A 21,837-nucleotide genomic window follows, 5' to 3' on the forward strand; every position below is an offset into this window, starting at 1 on the left:
AAGTAAATGAATGGGAGAAGGAAAAGCTTTCCTTTAAGTAGAAAATCAATGAATAAATGTAGAAGAAATTCTGGCATTAGAAAATCACTATTTGGCAGTTATCCTAATAACTGATTCAGGTCAGAACCATCAAAGGGCTCTAACGAGTAGGTGAAAGCTTTAAGAGTCACAGGATATTTGTATAATCTCAGGTAGCTCCCCACAGAATACTTATTAATTACAGAAGGTAAAACAGTAATTTTACAAAGGAGAAACCTGGCAGGCACCATAGCAAAACTACCGTTGCTGGTCACGGGACTAACCGATAGTACGTGCTTCCTGATGTGTTTTCTTCACTGAGAAGAACCCGGCAACACTGCTGTGGTATTCCTGCCCAAGCACGTAACTGGATCTAACCATGAGGAAAGAGCAGATAAACCCAAACCGAGGGACATTCTAGAAAGCAACAGGCACATATTCCTCAAAAACTGTTCCAGATTAAAGGAGACTATAGAGACTTAACAGCTAACATACACTGCATGGTCTTGTTTTTATTTCCACTATAAAGGCTCTTGTTAGGACAACTGAGGAAACTGGAACAAGGTATATAGATTACAAAACAGCATTCTTTCAATATAAACACTCTGATTTTGATAACTTTACTGTGGCTACTAACAGAATTCCTTATTTTTAGGAAATACATAGGTAGATGGATAAAGAGATGGATAAGAGTAAGTGATTGAAAAGGACAAAACCAATGTAGAAAAATGTTAACATATGGGGAAATTGGTGAAAGGTACCTAGAACTTCTTGTCACTTTTCTGTAAGTCTAAATTTATGTACAACAAAAACAAAACAAAAGAACCCAGCCTACTTTAAAGTCATTTAAAAGAATTCTCCTTGTGGTTATACTTCCAATTTGTTACGTAGTGAGGTCAGTTGCTTTAATTACATTTTGACTTAATTTGGTGTTTAAAACATACAAAGTTCCAAAGGCAAAACCATAAACAAATACCATTCAGAGAGGTCTAGCTTTTGTTCTCTCGCCTCACACCCAGTCTCCTCCTTTTCATTTGTGTTAGTTTCTGGTTTATCCTTCCACTGTTTTGTTATGTTTTAAAAATGAGACAATACATACAAATATTCAAAAGTTTCACCTGACAGCATATCCAATAAATGACTCCATAGCATAGACATTTTCAGGGAGATTTTTTTTTTTTTAGTTTTTTTTTTTTATTTTTAGAGACACATTTGTGCATGGCTGCAAAAGATCCCGTAGAAAGGAAACAAACAGACGACACCAGAAGAGAGACGGAATAGGATGTAATCTGGGAAGGGGTTTGGACCTAGTGACAGCGAAGAAGGCAGGATACATGGGCACCCGTATATGCAGGCTGATGTGGATGTAAGATGAGGAAGCTCTCTTCTGAGAGCTTCTGTTTTCCATTTACTCAAAATAAAAAGTGATCAGCAGGTGGGTGGGGAAGGGGGGGGAATGGCTGGTCGTGTGAGAAGAGTGAAGGTGTGAAAACATATTTTCAAAAGATAGGAGAATGAACTGAGATAGTGGTTCTCAAACTTTAGTATCATAATCACGCAGATTTGCTGGCCCACAGCCCCAGTTTCTGACTCATAAGGTCTGTGATGAGGTTAAGAATGTGCATTCCTAACAAGTTCCTGAGTGACTGATGCTACTGGTCTGGGAGCCATGCTTTGAGAACCACCAGACTAAGGAAATATAGCAGGACTGTTGGCAGCCCAGGGGCCCACTTGAGGTTTGCGGTCATGAATCTGAAGTGAGACCAATCAGTACTATTCTGTGTTTGCACCCAAAAGTCCTCACTTTAGCTGGTGGGGTTCAGGCCTGGAGTGGGTGGTGAGCTGAATTTGAACTAGGGGTGGGATTTAGATAGAGGGTGGTGATATCAGTAATAGATGGCACCAAAGAAGCATATCCATCTATTTCTGCTTTTCTACTTCTATCTTTTGTATAAGTAAAAAGCTGGGATATCAGCAAAGTTCAAGGAAGGGGAAGGGTGGGCAGAAGAGGATATATGGGAATAAGCTAAGAACAAAGAGACAGAAAGCAGAAAGTTCAGAATAGACAGGAAAAAGCTCATATAAAGAACTAGGGGGAGTTCCCATTGTGGCTCAGCAGAAACGAATCTGACTAGCATATCCATGAGGATGCAGGTTTGATCCCTGGCCTTGCTCAGTGGGTTAAGGATCTGGCGTTGCCCTGATCTGTGGTGTAGGTCGCAGATGAGGCTTGGGTCTGGTGTTGCTGTGGCTGTGGTGTAGGCCAGTGGCTACAGCTCTGATTGGACCCCTAGCCTGGGAACTTCCATATGCTGTGGGTTCTGCCCTAAAAATACAGGAAAAAAAAAGAATTTTAAGAAAAGGAAAGAAAAAAGAACTAGGAAAAGCTTATACTCAAGTTTGAGCATAGTAGGGTCAATAGGGAACTAAAGATTAGAACAGAATTAGTATTTTTGAAAAGGGATGGCTTAAGTGTGGGAAAAAAAGCTAGCATAATATAGAAAATTTATATTAGATTTTGTGAAATAGAGCATACAATAAATACTATTTGTCATTAAAAAAATCCTGCCAGGATCCTGAAAAGATATTTGCACACCCAGGTTTACTGCAGCATTAGTCACAATATTCAAGAGGTGGAAGCAACCCAAATGTCCAGTGACAGATGAATGGATAAAGAAAATGTGGTATTGCATAGCCTTAAAAAGAAGGAAATCCTGTCACATGGTACAATATGGGTGAACCTCCAAGATATTATGCTAGACAAAATAAGCCAGTCATAAAAGGAAAAATACTATGTGAGCTGACTCAAATGAAATATCTAAAGTAGTCAAAACTCATAGAAAGCAGAAAGGTAGTTGCGAAGGGTGGGGAAGAGGGAGTGGGAATTAATGTTTAGTGGATATAAAATTTCAGTTTTGCAAGATGAAAAATTTCTAGATATACGCACAACAATAAGTATATTTAACACTACTGAACAATATAAATATACTTCATAGAGGATAAATATATCAATATAAGTATATCTGCACAATATAAACATACCTGACACTACTGAACTGTACATAAAAATAGTTAAAATGGTTAATTTAATGCCATGTGCTTTTTTTTTACAATATAACACACACACACACACACACGAAATGCCTCCCAGGCCAATTCAATAATCATCTTCCTTCTCAGAAGTTCTAGGGGAAGCAGAGTATTTTTATTCTAGAAATTTAAAAATACTCTGTCCCATGTGTCATATTTATAATAAACTAAAAGCTCTGGAGAATATGATAAAAGAGTGTATGTACCCAGAAATAGTTAGAATATTAGATAAAGCCCAATGAGTTAAATATTATTTAGTGTAAAATAAACAAAGCTGCAGGGTAACAATTACAGAGAATATAAAACTAACTTTTCTTCATTCTAGATGACAACAGAAAAGAGGAAATGACATTAAACTGCAGGGCCAGCAGTTACATAGATGGACAGATAGCGGTTAAATGCTGGACTAGGACCAAAATAAACACTGCAGATTTACTTCATCATCTTCCTTAAAATATAGGAGATATTGCAATTTACTTGGAAGAGTTTATCCTAGTGATAAAAAGGAGAAAATACCATCACAAATTTCATCTAGTCCTAAATTTGTAAGATTATTTTAGAAAAAATAATCCAAAGTCTTAAAAGAATACATGAAAATATACTAAAATAGCATACTGATCAAAGCTCTTACAAATTAAATAATAAAATAATTCATTACTCATGTTACTATAATGCAATACAGGAACACCATTTTATATAAATAACTTCAATTTCTAAAATGAATCCAGAAGGAGAAATTAAATGCTTGTGCTTTAAAAGTCCATGCAGCATATCATGTATTATTTCTAAGGAAAGCTAGAAAATGCGTATTTCTGCTTGGAATTTACAAAACTTCTTTATTTGGGGGGATAAGGGACACTTTCCACAACTGTTCAGGTGGAAGGTATTCATATAAAAGACATAAATAATTTTCTAAAGTTAAAGTGTTCATTTAGCTTATAGATAGAGTTGTTGCATAGTGGTGGGGCTTTTTAATATTTTCACAAAGAGTCTGAGAGCTGTCATACTGAAAAAAGAAAGAAAAGAGAAAAAAACACACCTATTACCACATGCAAATGTAAAAAAAGGAGACAACCCCAACCAATTGCACCACGACCGGATGGAGGAGTCCAGCTGACACACCAAGACGAGTCTCTGTCTCTAGGGAAGCTTGGGGTTCAGCTCCTTTTATTTCGAGAGAACCTGAACTGTGAGTATGCCTTGATTTCAACTGCATAAATGATGCTTTTTTTTTGGTTACAGTTTGATTATCTGGATATTAAAAATGAAACCTGCTTCATGGTGACTAGCAACAGTTGCTTCTAGAACCCTGAGTAAACTGCTTGAATGATACCTCTGCCTTGACTTGACTTGAAATGAGGCTGTGTCTTCTTAGTTACTTGAAGTACTTTAGGATGCTGGAGGTATTTAAGCTCATACTATCATATTGCTACATTGTTTATACTGTATTTTGTATACTGCCACAAAGACTTGAAGATCTACTTGAATAAAAAGTTATTTTCAAATGCAACAAATTTTATTTCCAGAGGATAACTGATCTATAACTTGTTAACTTTAAGTTATGCTGTCTCACTGTTTTCAATAATATTTTTTTCCTATTTTATCATTTCTTTTTTATGGTAATTACCAGACCCATTAAATTTTAAGTTTCATGTTTCAGAAGTTAATACAGTGAATATTAAAAAACAGAAAAAGTGAAATACGCTTTGATAATTCACTTGGATTAAGCAAAAAAAAATTTTAGCCAGTTATACTTGTAACAATACCTAAGTACTACTAAAATGCTTTCAATCTTCATTTTTGTATGCAGCAAGTACAATTTTTGAAGCATGGCCTGAATGATTCAGTCATTATCAAGTCAAACTACAAATGTAAAAGGCTGCTACCACTGCCAAACAGGTATGTATTTTAACATAGCAATATGATGTTTTCACAAACATACCCCAACTGCATTTAAAAAGCTTTTGCTCATTGGAGGTCACAATGGAATCTGCTAGGTCCTGTGTTCCAGTACAGAAGCTCCTATAGGAGCCAGCTGAAAACTACCGCGAGGGGAGGGTGGTGCTGGTGGATACAATGAAACACTAACACAGGGCTGTGAATTTCAGTATTTGTCAAGTAACAACATTAAAAACCATTAACCATCTTCTATCAGAAAGCCACTGTGACCATTTCACATGAGTCCCAACTAATGTCCCCTGGGAAATTGGTCCACTATGTGAACGCAGTAGTTTGTTTTTTAAATTCCAATTCTTAACAAATCAAGTAAGTAGTTTTTAAAACATCAATAAATGGCCTTAGGAACAGTCAGTGACTGACACATTGTAAAGGAGGCAAAAATCAGCCACTTGTTCAATCTGTGAATTTATTAATAAATGACTGGACCCTAGCCATCCAATGCAGGGTTCTAAATGATGGACTCTATTACTATTTAAACAAATTCACTGCTTTTGCTTTGTTCTCTTTGAGCTTGAAAATAAAGCAAAACCAGAACGGTTTATTGGTAATCTTGTCCAACTATTATTTATTTATTCTGCATCCAGATTAGAGCTGAGGCAAATGGTTTTAGGCTCTGTGCTTTGGTGCTAACAGCTTTCTGGAAACGTCTTGATTATGGCTATGAGACCTAGAAGTAAGTTTGAAAAGATATGCTCTGAGGGATATGCTGAACATAATGATGAATGATTGGTGATTCTGCAAACTCTGGGTTTATGTACGTACCATACTGCACACGGCAAATAAAAAGATTGGTACCTTTTCCAAAGAGGTAAAGCTAGATGATGTAATCTTCCCTTAAAATCGCCAATGTGGATACTGTTGAAAGGATCATGTCGAAATACTGCTGACAGAATTCATTATTAATAAAGAAAATGCTGATCATAGTGATTGGGAGTGAGGTTTGGTGAAAAGGATCATGGGCTCTAAAAGCTGGAGAGATCTGAGTCTCTACTTGGGTATAGCCATTTAAGAGCTGTGTGGTCATGGAGAATGATCACATCTTTATGTTTGATTAATAACTACCTCACACAGTTATTATAAGGATTATGTAAATGAAATAATATAAATGCGCTTAACACACTGCCTGGTACACAGCAACTGCTAAATAAATATTAGTTAATGGTTCAGTCATCTAGCTCAGGGTTCGATTCTGACTGCACATTAGAATCCCCTGAAGAGCTTTTAAAGGAAACCATTGCCTGGAGCCCATTGCAGACCAATTAAATCAGAAGATCTGGGGATGGAGCCAGGCACTGGTTATCTTTAAAAAGCCCTCAAGAGAATTCTAATATGCAGTCAGGATTGATAGTTGCTGAGTGTATTCTACAAAGTATTGAATTGTGGTAGTCTCAAAAAAATCTCTGGTGGTAAAACCCTTATTGCCTCCCAAGATAGTTTCATTCTAAAAAAGCATTTCCTTAAAAGGAGGCAACATCTGTCTCTGCAATTTTTACTCACTGGTCCTTGTTCTGCTTTCCGAAGACATATATCACAAAGTGAAATACTTTTCTCCATGGCCTTGAAAGCATTCACATCTCCAGGTGCCTGTTTTCTCCCAATGACATGAGCTGGGTTCTTCCCTCCAGTGGCTCTGTGGCCCTTGCTCAGTGTGCTGCTGAGAACGAAACACTGTATTCTAGGCGGAACCCTACCATCTTAGGACAGAACCAGATTCGTAGTGACCATCTTCATTTAAGTCACTCCGTAACTATAAAGTCAACCAAAGAAGGGTTAGTTTTTGTTGAAGCCACATCACACTAAGGATATGGCAACTGCACTCAATTGCAATTGCATTTTTGTTAATGTAGCTAAAAGCCCTTCCTAGACTTGGACAGTTAATTTTAATATCTGCACGTAGGACTTTACATACTTTTCTATTAAATTCCCTTTTTCACTTGACAGTATTTACTGTGTTAAGCACTTGGTACATAGAGGCAAACAAAACACACTTGTTTCCTAACACTAATGGAGTTTAAACTACATAAAGCAGGGAGAAGGAAAAAAAAAAAAACCCTATGGTTTTTAAAGTCATTTCAGCTATCTGAGCTCTTAAAATCATGTCACCTGCCAGGCCTCAGCTCATTTTCATCGGTGGCTATGAGATGTTCCTACCTGAACCTCAGCCAGCTCCCCATGTGACCACACAACACAGGTTCCTCCACAGCGGCCCTTCTCCTCCTCCTGCTGATCTGCATTGCATTGTCAACTCCACTTTATGGCAGCCTGCCATTCTTCCTAGATTGCACCTTCCTTTTAGAATTTTAGATCACCAGAAATATGCCTGCAAGTTTCTATACACTTTGTGAAATCTGTCTTCCTGCAGCTGAGACATGCGACAGACCAGACTCCATCCTCTTGCCTCCCTCCACTGTCCCGACCTCGGAAGACAGGCTCTTACATAACTTCCTCTTCACTAGCCAGTTCCTCCTCCTGGGATTCAATTTTCCCCCTTTACAAAATTTTAAACTGGAATTTCATGCTCTACTAAAATAGTTTCTTCTTGATCAAATTATAGGTAGAGTTTTAAGAAACACTAAGTTCTTCTAAACGTTTCTCTTTGTGTATAATATCAAATCAGGAAATTAATTGTGGCAATTCAAATCCACTTTACATTACAGCATTCAGTTTGAATGCACACACACTCCTACAAAAATAGTTACCGAGAGCAAAGTATCTTATTCACCTTCATCTTCTAAGACGTACTTCGCCAAGTGTGAAATATTTACTAAAATGAGATTAATTAAAAGTTTTTTTTTTAAAGCAAACAATCATTGAGCATTTGTTATGGGCCATGGTAAAAGTTTTCTGGTTTGAAGAAATACATTTTTTCATTTCTATGAACAAAAAATCTAAGGTTTAGAAAAGATTAAGTTGTTGGCCCAAGGTCAAAGAGTTAGGTCTGATTTTGATGAGCTTGCCCTGAATGTCTTTATGGCACCTGCTAAGAAGTTTCTGTAAAGAAACAGGATAGCCGCTCTAAGGAAGGAATGTGATGAGACTCCTGGAATCCTCTCCTCACCTCTTCTAGCTCTTGATGATGGCCTCTCAGCTCTTCACAGCAGCTAATGCCCGGGAAAGAGCCAGTAACAAGTAGTACTGCTGAGGTCCTCTGCTGCCGCAGACAAGTGGAATTCGCATGCTATTCTAGCAACTGTCTCAAAAGACCTAGGCCAGGGCCTATTTCAGCTGCAGTTCCTTGTTTTCAAAATCTTGGATCGCACAGCTTGTTTCCCATCTACATTATCACTCTATGCTCTACGCTTCTAGGTCAGGAGACTGTCCGATCTGACTATCTGGCAGCTGTGACCACGCGACTTGCTTTTGTTGGGCCAGTTTGCTCTCCTGTGCACTGTTACAAGAGTCTGCCTAATGAGGCAAGTGCTGTGCTCTCTTGGTCTGTTCTGTTAATTACACAACCCCTCCTCCCCTGTAGGCAAATGATTTTAATACCCTCCACTTGGTGTTAGGTCGAAAGGGAAGAAATGTAGGACCCTTTCCCCTATTCCTGCCATGGAGCGAGACTGCCACAGTTTATCTGTCACACATCATGTGGCAACGTGTGTCAAAATGAATGAATGCCATCTATGAGGGTAAAATGTCAAGGCAGGAAGCTGGACAGGGGCTAGCAGTGAGCCCAGCTCACTCATGGCTATAACTACCTTTTAGGGAAATTGACATCTTCAAAAACATAAGCTGTCGTTTCACCTCCACCTCTACTCCCGTAACAACTTCCCTAAGCAAAGATGATTTCATAGTTATTTATTTTAATATACTAAATGAAATAAACCTACATTTACCATAGATAGAGGAAAGGGTAGGGTAGAACAGTTCATAAGATTCTACTATTTTTGCTACTTGTTTTATGATACCATAATGCTGCTACCTATATTGTGTAGGGATCCAAATGGTCCAAAGTAGATTAAAAGGAAAGCTTCTCACAGTATCTGAAAATAAATCATTTGTTATTTGCACTTTGAGCTAAAGTAATTATTATTAAAATGACAAGTGACTCACTCAGTGTTTGGCATTCTGTTGTAGGAAAAATCTGAAGACATAAAAGCTACGCTCAAAGAACATGTCATTTAGCACCTTTACTTTCTGATCCCTGCAGAAGACAATGAGAAGTCACACGGTGACGATGACGACAGCTTCAGTCAGCAGCTGGCCCTGCTCTTCCCAGGGCGTGCACCTCCTAACTAATCACAGTGTCCAATCGCCACACAACTTTTCAGGAGCGCCAAATTTTACTGCCTGTTCCATGGATGAAACATTACTCTCTAGTGTGTTAACAACATTCTACTCTGTTATTTTTATCATGGGCCTGGTTGGCAACATAATTGCCCTCTACGTATTCCTGGGTATCCACCGCAAACGAAATTCCATTCAGATTTACCTACTTAATGTAGCCGTTGCAGACCTCTTACTTATCTTCTGCCTCCCTTTCCGAATAATGTATCACATTAACCAAAACAAGTGGACACTAGGTGTGATTCTTTGCAAGGTTGTGGGGACACTATTTTATATGAACATGTACATTAGCATTATTTTACTTGGATTTATCAGTTTGGACCGCTACATAAAAATTAATCGGTCTATACAACAACGGAAGGCAATCACAACCAAGCAGAGTATCTATGTTTGCTGTGCAGTGTGGATAATTGCTCTTGCTGGATTTTTAACTATGATTATTTTAACCCTTAAGAAAGGAGGTCATAATTCCACAATGTGTTTCCATTACAGAGATAAGCATAATGCCAAAGGAGAAGCAATTTTTAACTTCATTCTTGTGGTAATGTTCTGGCTAATTTTCCTACTAATAATCCTTTCATATATTAAGATTGGCAAGAATCTATTGAGGATTTCTAAAAGGAGGTCAAAATTTCCTAATTCCGGTAAATATGCGACCACAGCCCGGAATTCCTTCATCGTACTTATCATTTTTACTGTGTGTTTTGTTCCCTATCATGCCTTCCGATTTGTCTATATTTCTGCACAGCTAAATGTGTCATCTTGCTATTGGAAGGAAATTGTTCACAAAACCAATGAGATCATGCTGGTTTTCTCATCCTTCAATAGCTGTTTAGATCCAGTCATGTATTTTCTGATGTCCAGTAACATTCGCAAAATAATGTGCCAACTTCTTTCTAAACGATTTCAAGGGGAAGCAAGCAGGAGTGAAAGCACTTCAGAATTTAAACCAGGATACTCCCTGCACGACACATCTGCTGCAGCTAAAATTCAGCCTACTTCTTAAAGCACTTGAGGTGAACATGTTAAAAAGAATGATAAAATACAGCCTCTCACTTCCTTGAAGAACAAAAAATTATGAAACAAAGCTCTAGCATTTACAAAGCTCAGATCTTCCCTAAGTTCTTTTCTTATTTGTGATAGTTCATTTCCTTAATTGTAAGCTATTTCAAAGGAAAGCTTATACTCATGACTAGATTTTAAATATGTATATAAAAATTTTTAAATATATTGTTAGGCTAACAACAGATTATAAAAATAAATGAAATTTATCGTTCTTAACCACAGAATAATTAAATAAAATGTCCTAATTTCTCAAGTCACTAAAGTATTCAAAATCAAGTATCTAATACTAATTTAAAGTGTGTTTAAAAGTTAAATGATTTGATGACCAACTTAAAATGTCAGAAAATATACGTTCATTGTCATTTTAAAAGCTGTATAACTTGCCACTGTATTCATTTATGTCTAAGCCTCTATTAACAGATGAAATGATAATTAATACAATTCTAATAAAGAATGAAATCACCCACTATCTACCACTGCTTAAATGAAATGGAAAGAATTTAAATGCTATACAGTAAAATGAGCTAAAATTCAATAGGCTAGAAACAAGACTTAAGATTGAACTTTCCTAAAAACAGATTTATAAACAATTCAGCCATCTTGGATCACAAACTTTGACAGGGCAAAACTGAAGGTGTGTATGTACCCCTATGATCCAGAAAGTCCACTACTAGGTATACATCTTAGAGAACTACTCAAACATGTATACAAGAAAACACAGGTAAAGATGCTCAGTGACCTACTGGTCATAACACTAAACAATTAGAAACAACCTAAGTGAGTGTGCATCAGCAAAGGAAGGGAGAAATAAACTGTATCTGCATGTGTCAACATGGAGAAGTCTCAAAAATAACGTTGAATAAAAACCAAAAACTGCAAAAGGGTATGTGCCATATGAAATCATTTATATAAAATACAAAACCACATAAAATAATACCATAGTCTCTATAGATCTACACATATGCGATACAAATATAAAACATATACAGTAAAATGCACAAACATATATACCAACCTAAGGTTAATGGTTACACTGGGGAGATTTGACGCAAACATGGCAAAATATTAATAATGTCTGTTAAACTTGTTTGGCAGCACACAGGTATTTGCTATGTTAATTTTGGTATATATCTGAGTGTTTGAAATATTTCATAACAATAAAGAAAACCTGTAGATTAGGATTAAAAGGAGCAAATTCTGAAATTTTCAAGTATGTTCAAAATTAACTGGAGAGATAAGCTCTAAGAGAAGGGGCCCTTATTCATTACTGACTCCCCGGAGCACAGTTGCGCTGCCTAGCACGAAGGAGATCAATACGTATTTGTTCAATAACTGAATAAATGAGTGAATGAATGGGTGGATGAATGAGACAGGGAGGGAGGGAGGGAGGGAAGGAGTGCTTAACAGAAGTGAAAAAGTAAGTGTATTTGTTTTTTTTCTTAGTCACTGTATGTAGAGAGAGCTGCAAAGAACATCATACAGTTGTAATCAGATGTCATTAAGGCAACCATTCTCAAAAGCTGGTCAGCATTGTTCAGTTCTTTGGTTACACACAGAATCAGAATGCTATTGACTGAATATATAAAAGCCTGCTATGACAAATCCTAAGGATCCATTCCTAAGTTTCTGTCACAGAATATGAGAATTTTTTTATAGTTAGAATACTTCTTGGTGTTCTCTGGTGGTTTAGTGGGTTAAGGATCCAGCTTGTCATGGCTATGGCTCAGGTAGCTACTGTGGTGTGGGTTTGACCCCTGGCCCAGTAACTTCTGTATGCTGCAGGTGTGGCAAAAAAATAAAAGGAATACTCCTTCAAATTTCAGGTGGGACAATGACTGGGAAATCAATATTGAAGAGTATGAAGAACTTTGTTAGGGATCAATTTATTTCAATGAGCATTAGCTTGTATACAATTAGTGCTCAGCTGGCTACATTTCAGTAAGCACACAAGTGGTTGAATAAATAAGAGGTCAAAACAATTATATTTAAAAACAAGTAACATTTGAGAATAAAAGTTGAAGTTTGCAGAAAAATTAGAGGCTTGGAAAAGAGTAATAAAATCTGTATTAATTACTTTTCTCTAACAATAGCAACAAATGCCAAACTGAAATTCAGCATTTTTCTGTTTGTATAATTTTAAAATATGACAGTATTGATTTTCTTTCATGTGCTCGAAATTAAAATTGTTTTACATTTATCGATGAACATTTTACATCCCCACATGTCTCTATTGTAAACATACAGTTTGAATAGTTAAATTACACTTGTTATAATTAGTAGTAGTTTTATGGAACATTAAAATAAACATAAATACACTCATAATTCTAGAAGCTTTCTCATTATTTATATTAAATGAGATGATTCCTATAAAGCCCTGCATAATGGCATTCTTAAAAAAGTAAAAAGGACATTGAGTCAATTCTTTCATAATATTTGTGATAAGATAAATTTTGATATGGAGTTCCCGTCATGGCTCAGTGGTTAACAAATCAGACTAGGGACCATGAGGTTGCGGGTTCAATCCCTGGCCTCGCTCAGTGGGTTAAGGATCTGGCGTTGCCGTGGGCTATGGTGTAGGTCACAGACGCAGCTTGGATCCTGAATTGCTGTGGCTGTGGTGTAGGCCGGCGGTTGTAGCTCTGATTAGACCCCTAGCCTGGGACTCTCCATATGCCGTGGGTGCGGCCCTATAAAGACCAAAAAAAAAAAAAAAAAAAAGATAAATTTTGATAAAAGTCAACATGTCTATAAACTCATAATGGATTTTGTTTACCAACAGAAGTTTCACTAATATCATGCCTTAGAGTAATCTGAAAGCTGAGAGTATTGTTAAGGTTTTAGAAAAAACACGCTAAACTCACTCAATTTAAGACTATTATTATATATAATCTTTTATTTCTTATTAAGCACTACTGTACACAAGCAGGAAACACTGTCCCTACCTCCCCCAAGCCAAGGTTTAGTTCTAGAAGCATACAGAAAAGGGAAATTTGGAAGTATATACATAGCCTCATCTAGCAAAGATCTTCAGAACAAGTGTCTCAGTAATATCTCACAGATACAAAACCAAAGGCATAATTAACTGCTTGCTTGCCAGAATAAGGTACATGCTGAGTATTGCTGTTCATCTTGGAAAAGTATTCTGTGCAAAGCTGAGTTTAGGTCAGTTGAATTTCTAAGATCAGGTCAATAGAAAAAGAAAATTCTGTTCTGGTACAGAAGGTTTTATTTTCAACTTCTTTTTAAAATGGATTCTTTGGTGCTGCTGATATGAAAGTAGAACTAATATATTTACAGCTCTGTGAAGCAAAGCCTTACTGAAAATTATCCACAAGAGAAAAACCACATGAAATAGAGTCTTTTCAACAGGCAGCCTGGATTTTGTAGAAACATGTTAACGGGCTAATTATTTTTTAGCCTTTTGAAATTATTTGACCAGATAGTAAAATATATTCTTATCCTTCATTAAGGGTAACACTGTGGAGGAGGTGCAAGGATAAACTTATTTCCGTGGAACAGAATGCACTTCTCTATGCAGACTCTTGATGAGACACAAGAAGATTACATGACAAATTACTGGCTCTCAAAAGAGTAGAAGCAGGAATAAAACAGAGGGCAACCCAAGATTCTGTTAGTCAAGATGTATCAGAATCGTGCAAAGTGGGGTTAAGTGAATTTTTTAAAAGTTTTCTGAGTGACTCTGATACACTTTCCTCCTTCAGAAAGAATCACTGCAAACAAAGAAGGTAGCACAAAAAGTATCAGGGAAGGATGGAATGAATTAATAAATATTGCTGTACTTATTTAAAATAAAAGGCCAATTTATAGCCTCACCTCATATCACACCAAAAAACCATTATAAATGGGTCAAAGAGTTAAATGTAAATTATGAAACTACTGAAAGACAAAAACATGTGACTAACTCATCTTTGGAAGGGAAAGAACGTTCTATTAATAAAATAGAAATAACAGGGGAAAATATAGAGATTTGACTTAAAAAAGATTTTTTTTTCCTCGAAAACCATAAGCACAAATAAAAGCAAAAGGACAAAGTAACAAAAATATTCACAACACATAACATTTACTGGAGAATCTTTTATATCAGGTATCAACAGACACCATAAGCTTCTAAAGAAACTTCTATTTTTGATCAGAAGAAAGCATCTAAATCTCAGAGTGTAATCTGAATTATTTTAACTCAAATGAGATAAAATTCTCACAAAGGATGATGCGGTCTTTTTTAATAGCTACATAGTCCAACTGAGAACACATTCCTGTAAGTGGCTGGTTCTGTGCTGGTAACAATAAGACTCAGAGCTAGAAAGGAATTTCTAGGTTTGCCCCAAACTTTTATTTTGCTTCTTACTTTCCCCCTTGAGGTTCACATGCAAGGGAATAGGAAGCAAAGTAAAATATACTGGTTTATGTGTCTTTTATTGTGCTGGGTGCTTGGCATGAATTATTATCATTTAATCCTCATTGCATTGTGATGGAACTAGCAACTATACTTTACATATGAGGGGATGCAGCAAGTTGGTAGACTTTTACTCCACAGGGATTGTCTGTGCTAAGACAGTGGTTTTCATTTTTATTTCATTCTGCCCAAGTACCATGGTTATGACTGAGATGTCTTTTGTTTAAAAGGGGGGGGCATTAATATGTATGTAGTGCAAAAAATTCTGCTTATCACTTATCAAAATTGTGTGATGTCAAAAAACCAAAAGCTTAACTAGGTTTCCAGCTATCACACATACTCTGTGTGTATACTCTATGAAGCTCTGCCTGAAACACAGACAATAATGCAGTAGTAAAGTATGCAGGTTAAAAAGAAGAAAAAACTAAATCAAAATAAAGCATCTCACCCTCATTAATTTTGCTTCTAGCCCAGGAAATGTATAAAGAACCAGCATAAGATGAGCTCTGGAAAAGGTTTCTAGTTGTGGTTTGGATACAGGTATTGATGATGCAGCGAATCACTTTTTGCTTTAGTAAGCCATCTAAGTTATTCCAGGAGCAACAGTTAACTATTGCTCAGAGTTACTGTTTAGTACTCAGTTAACTGTTATACTCTGTTTTGGTAATTCCACATGTAATTTTTTTCTTTTTGGTTGTAAAATATTTCAAATATACAAAAAAGCGAAAATACAACACCACCCGTCATCCAAATTGTGCAGATGTTAATGTTTTGGTCCTATTTGCTTAACTCTTCTCTTGTACCTAAACATAATCCAAAAAGTTAGACATACGAAAACTCATCCCGAGGTAGCCTCCTGCCTAGTGTATATCATTTTGATGTATATATTTATACTTTTATAACATAATTAGTATGAATAACAATGTACATTAGCTTTTGTTTTTAAATTTTACACAAACAGTATCCTTTTATAACTTTTTTCAAATTATGTTTATGTTGATACACGTAGATCCCACTCATTTATTTTCACAGATACACAGTGTTTTATTGTAAGAATAAACAACAATAGTTCAAGTCTCCATTTCCCCTAACAATGGGCCCTTAGGTGGTTTCCACTTTTTCACTATTAGAAACCACCCTCAAGTCAAGTCTCCTGTATGCCCTGTGCGCATGTGTGGAATTTCTCTAGAAGTAGAAATGCTTGGTTATAAAGGGTGTGCACATCTTCAGTTTATTTCACTTGTGACAAATCGATCTCCAAAGTGACTTTACACTTATCACACCACTAGTAAGATCTTCCTCTACCCACATCCTCATAAATACTTGGTTTTATCAGGTTTACTAACTTTCGCGGATCTGGGAGGTGATGAAATGGCATCTCCTTGTGGGTCTAATGTGTGCTTTCCTGATTACAAGTGACATGGCGCAGCAGCATCTCAAGGTTTTTTTGGTTTTGTTTTGTTTTTTCCCATCCAGGTTTCTTCTTGGGTGAATGACTTATTCATATCTACACATTTCCCCCTTTTCCCTGTAATGAGTTGCTTTTGCTTTTTTTCTTTTAAATTATTGAAATAATTGTTTATAAATTTTATATATTCATCTTTTGTGCTTTAAATGGGTTGCAAATAACTTCTACCCATATGGGATTGTCTTTTACTTTGCTTATGATTTTTTTTTTTTTTGCTTATGATTTCTTTTGCCAGACACCGTAAGCAAAGGAAAACATTTTCCAATCAGTAAATCTAGATGAACCCTGGCCCTTTGAAATATATATACTCCTCAAGCTAAAGAATTTGCAGATGAATTATCTTATAATTAGACAACTTGGCATCTGTCAGAAATAGTACATAGGTGTGCAAATCAGGTGTCCCCTGAGAACATGGAAATGTTTTCTCAGAGTTAAACTACAAAATTCAAATATCCGCTGGTGTGCAAACAATTTTAAAGCAATAGAAAGTCTCCTAGGCCAGAAGTTGACCTGTTAAATGTATCAACATATTTAAAGGAAGAATCGGCCATTCACTAGCAGGTTAGTGAGGGAAACTTGGAAAAATGGGGGAGAGGGGTTACTTAGAAAGATGTTGGTATTGCTCGTCCAAATAAAGTCCAGGGGAAGAGTCTTGACCAATGGACCGGGAGTATCATCCCACTGGTAAAACCATGGCAAGGAGTATGGTGGGGCTAGATCCAATAGGTCTTAGCCCAGTGACGTTTAATATTACTAATAATGAGCTGAGAGGCAGCATAACAGGTTAAAAGGGCAGCTGCTACAGGCAGACTGCCTGAGTTCAATTTCTGGCTCTACCACTTACTCTGTAACCTTGTATAAATGCTCTTTCTTCTACTGAAAAAATAAGAATGATAGTAGCAACTAACTCGCAGTGTTATGAAGACTAAATGTGTGAATAAATGTTCTTGGCCATTAGGAAACATTCAATATATGTTACTGAAATACTCAAACGCCAAGGGAAGATGGGGGAATCTATAAAATGGAAGATGACATCAGCACTAGGGAGATACACGGTAGAAGCTGACTTGGATCAAACGAGGTGAGGTGAAGCACTCACGAAGGGGAATTTAACCTCGGCTTTCACAATCACAGCTACGTCCAGGACAGGAGCTACAGCAGACCCATGCTTGTGCAAGTCAGAACCATACTCTGAAACGTGGGCAACTAGAAGAGGAGAGGATGCCAGAGGGACCGTTTGAAAGAAGGGGATTATTTATTCTTAAAATGTAAGATTAAAGGAAAGATGTTAGAGCAAAAATGTGCATAGCAGAGAGCAAGCAGAAAGAGGCCTGGTGAAGGATGGGAAGTGCACGCAGCATATCTCACCAGATTGGAGAAGAGGGTTTTCTAACAACTGCAGATCTCAAATGGAATAGAAAGCCAGTGAGTTATTTCTAACAGAAGTGTTTCAATAGAGTGTGGATCCTCAGCAGGCTGGGAAGGTAGCCAAGTATTTCGAGCATTTATTCAAGTTTGGATTAGATGTTCTTGAGATCCCTTTAATAGAAGTTTTGGGTTTTACAGAACATTCAATGCCTTAATAACGAGTGGCAACCAGGGCTGCCTGCGATCTTATTGCTGCATCATGTTGTGCCTGAACAGTCATGCCATCAGGTCCACTCAGATGTGTGCCGTTGTCGGGGGAGACCGGGGGACTCTCCATTGTGTGGTCAATGGTCCCCAAACAGTTTCGCAGAATCTTCTTTTGTAGCAGATTTGTCCCATGTCCCTTGATCAGCACCTCAAAGGCATCCACTAATATTTACTGCTAGAAAGATTGTTTAAACTCTATCTAAAATAAGTTGGTGGCTTCTGGGAATACTGTGACATTTATGTTAGGTGCACCGGTTTCTCTGCCTTCTTACCGACATTTGGCTTTGTTTCGTGTAATCAGAGTGGTCAAATGGGTTACCACACTGCATCATGAAATGGGGACATGGCACCTTCACTGTAAAACTGGCTCAATGGCGTAAACTCAGGTGAGAATGGTAATCACTCTGATGTGTGATATTTTCAAATTTTATCCAATGGCAAACTTCTGGACCAAAAGACAGTGTCTTCCATTAACTTTGCTGGCAATGCTGTTATAGGCCCTTTCCTGTTACAGACATTTCCTTTCTATGTTTCCTGCCTCTTCTCATGTTCTATCATCTATCAAGACTTTCTGCATACCCTCAATATGCCCTCCCCCGTTTTCTTCCTTTCCTGTACTCAGCAGCACGTCTTTCTCTTCCCCAGTTCAGTCTTATCTCTTTGTTTTACGACTTTCTCTTTTAATTGCCTTTCTCACAATTTAGTGCCCTCTTCTGTGTCCCCTGATCTGTCAGAAGCAGAAATGCTTCATTTTTTGTGTGGAAATTTGGTTTGTACTCAAAAGAAAAATACTGTTTCCGCTATATTAAAAACAACTTTCAGCTGGTTGCAAAGGGAACTGATGAGGTTTGCATGCATGTTCATATTCAGTTCCCCTTTGCGGCCAGCGAGACTTGAAAAACACTGGAACACACAGGGTCAGCTCTTGTGCGGACTGATTACAGAGTTCCAAATATATGTGGCAAGTAGTGAGAGGCGTCCGCCAAGTAAGTCAGTGAGGGTCTCATGCTCTGAGGTTGGCCCTTGTGATCCTGCAAATAAGTAAACCTCCAGTGAGAAGTACAACCTAGCGTGGTGGGGGGAAAAGCTACCAGAGGGGCAAGCTAATCATCTTTCTATATCCTTTCAGGCTCGAGTATCAGAGATGTCAAGCAATTATCTAGTTCTTAGGATCAAGTTAGTGGAAACAGACTTTTCTTCTAGTTTTAATGAAAAGCTAGATTAGTTCTGGAAACAGAAAAGGGCTATTTACAGAGGATAAGCAGTACAAAGGAAAATAGCATGGATTCATGATACTATTTTTTTTTTGGTCTTTTTGTCTTTTTAGGGCCACGCCCATGGCACATGGAGGTTCCCAGGCTAGGGGTCGAATCAGAGCTACAGCTGCCGGCCTACACCACAGCTACAGCCCCAGCAACCTACACCACAGCTCACGGCAACACCAGATCCTTAACCGAGGCTAGGGACTGAACTCGCGTTCTCAAGGATACTAGTCAGGTTCGTTAACCACTGAGCTACGATGGGAATGCCCATGATACTATTAATACAGGAAATAATCAAAAGAAAATGATACCTCCAAGACTGAAGTGGGGCACAGTGGGTATCCCTTTGCAAAGTAAACTTAACTTTTGTTTTTGGATATTATCCAAGAAACCATGGACTCTGAGGTATGCTTACTGTATTAATTCCTAAGCAGGAGCCAATGTACTGTACTTTGAGGGAAGAAAAATCTAGTTAGAACACTGTAGTCACAAGGACATTAAAAAAATGTGGTAGATTTAAATGCTCTGCAGCTCTTCCCATCCATAAGTGAAGTCTTTGCCTACCTCTTGAATACGAGCAGGTACTGTGATTGCTTTGACCAATAAAATGTGGTAGACATTGTATGGCATCTGAGCAAGATCTTAAAAGGCTTTGCGGCTTTCAGTTTTGTGCTCCCGGAACCCTGGGACCATCACGGTGGAAATAAATCCAGGGTGAAAGATCACATGGGGAGAGATATTCGGCCTGCACAAGCATCTCAGCTGAGGCTCCAGATACGAGTGGGCTAACTGTGGACCATTCAGCCTCGGATAACCAAGAAGCTGCATGAGTGACCCCAGGTGAGACTGGGAGAAGAACTGTCTGGCTGAACCCAGAAAAAACTGCAGGATTGAGAATGAACAAATGGTTGTTGTCATAAGCCACCAAGTCTGGGGTTGGTTTGGCATGCAGCAGCAGATAAATAATATTAATTTCTAAAAAGGTACCATCAAGTATAGTAAGTAGTTTAATCAACAAAAAAGACACTGCCTCAAATTATTTTGCTTAAAAGCTGTGTGTGTGTGTGTGTGTGTGTGTGTGTGTGTGTGTGTGTGTGTATCTGGGTGTGAAAGATACAGGGAGAGAGATTTACTTTCCAAACCACTGCAGGATGGGGAGTGGCAGGGTTACTGAAGATTTAGTAACAAACCATGTGTTGTCAGAGATTAAAAAACAAGTACACGTTACCTAATGAGACAACTCTTGGTCTCTTAAGATGAAGGAATCTACAGAGTTTTGCTAAACCGACAGGAAGGAATGACCACAGTAGAGGGCAAAGGTGATTTCTCCTATGCTTTCTTCATTAGGTAAAATATACTTTAAATTGCATAACAAATGACACATTGTTTCCGTTACAAGCCTTTTAGCATTAGTTGATTTTTCAAAACTATGTTCATGAATTGCTATGATTAAAAAACCTAAATTTTTTCATTGTTCCAAGTTTCTAGCTGGAAAATCGTGCAAGACTTCAGCCTTTAACAGCAAGTGAGGTTTAACTAGGGCTGGTAATACACTGCCCTCTGCTGGCCAAAGCGTTGCTAAAGAAAGGATTCTCTGCAGGCTATTAAAATTTAGCTGTAGTTGTCTCCTCTCCAATTGTCTCTATCAGCTATTTCTGGAGATTTGGAACTTTCCAGAGAACTTATATTTCCTGGATTCAGTATTTTATTTGTAGGTTTGTCAAAACAACACATTCTAGGCTGGTTTTTGATGGAGGAGGTGGCAAAACAGACTACATGGTAATATTAGAAACTATGCCACATATAGTACAATGTGCGAACTATCTAAAACACCAAGCCATGTTTAGAATGATATCTCAAAATAACTATTTCAAGTCTAATATATCTCTATCTGTCAGAACATTACAAAGATGAAACCAACATAAGAAATGATTTAGGCAATCATCAATGAGTGCTAAAATCCACTGGGTGAAAGGGAAAAAATATATTCAGAGACTCCAAATATGATCTTCAGATTACTACCAAATGGAAAGGGGAAAAAAAGTACCTGTACAAGGGGAATAGGTAGCAATTAATAAATTTCCAGATTGAAAACTGGAAACAGGTATATAAGTGAAATACGGTTTTGGGCACTGGGGATACTTGGTCACCTTACCTAAAACACTAATCCAGATTTTCGTAGTAGCTAAGAGTACGGTTGCTAAAGTCACACTACCTGGGTTCGAATATGGGCCCCACAACATAACGATTCTATTACCATCAACAAGTTATTTATCCACCGTGGACCTAAATCTTCTCATCTAGAAGAATGATAGTAACAATGGTATACATCTCAGAGATATTTTATTTAAATATCTTAACAATTAAATGAATTAATATTACATAAAAGCAATTCAGTGGTTGTCATTATTTATACATTTTCTAAATGCGGTTCTCAGGAGAGCTTGTTACTTAGATATTTGGAGCTCTTAATAAGAGAAAACAAATCTAGACACTAATACGTACAAGAGGTACAAGGGCAGATGCCCACCTCTTCCCTATCTTTCCTTGACATCTCTCTTTTCCCCCTCTTGCATAAAGACAGGAAGTGACATGGAGCACTTAGCCCCAAGACAATTTTATCTAGAAATTCCAAAGAA

The 21,837-nt window shown here is 37.5% G+C and overlaps 2 protein-coding genes across 5 annotated transcripts in view; one reads left to right on the forward strand and one right to left on the reverse strand.

The window, feature by feature from the left end:
• The window catches only part of CASK (calcium/calmodulin dependent serine protein kinase), a 368,751-nt gene that overhangs the window by 135,353 nt on the left and 211,561 nt on the right, over positions 1–21,837 (reverse strand).
• Positions 4,165–11,301, forward strand: GPR34 (G protein-coupled receptor 34). 4 transcript variants are annotated; one of them, XM_013986067.2, is made up of 4 exons: positions 4,165–4,297; positions 4,919–5,007; positions 8,374–8,480; positions 9,145–11,301. In XM_013986067.2, exon 4 carries the CDS (start codon positions 9,224–9,226, stop codon positions 10,358–10,360), a length of 1,137 nt encoding a protein of 378 aa, XP_013841521.1. In that variant the 5' UTR covers positions 4,165–4,297; positions 4,919–5,007; positions 8,374–8,480; positions 9,145–9,223; the 3' UTR covers positions 10,361–11,301. The 4 variants fall into 4 exon arrangements, with proteins under 4 accessions (XP_013841521.1, XP_003135078.3, XP_013841523.1 ...); XM_013986069.2 differs by having other exon boundaries at positions 4,276–4,511; XM_003135030.5 differs by lacking the exon at positions 8,374–8,480.

Source organism: Sus scrofa, chromosome X (genome assembly GCF_000003025.6).
Source record: "Sus scrofa isolate TJ Tabasco breed Duroc chromosome X, Sscrofa11.1, whole genome shotgun sequence".
Lineage (NCBI taxonomy): Eukaryota > Metazoa > Chordata > Mammalia > Artiodactyla > Suidae > Sus > Sus scrofa.

Bases quoted from the DNA above. Each gene is read 5' to 3' on its own strand.
- GPR34 (XM_013986067.2), top strand. From the start codon at position 9,224: ATGAGAAGTCACACGGTGACGATGACGACAGCTTCAGTCAGCAGCTGG.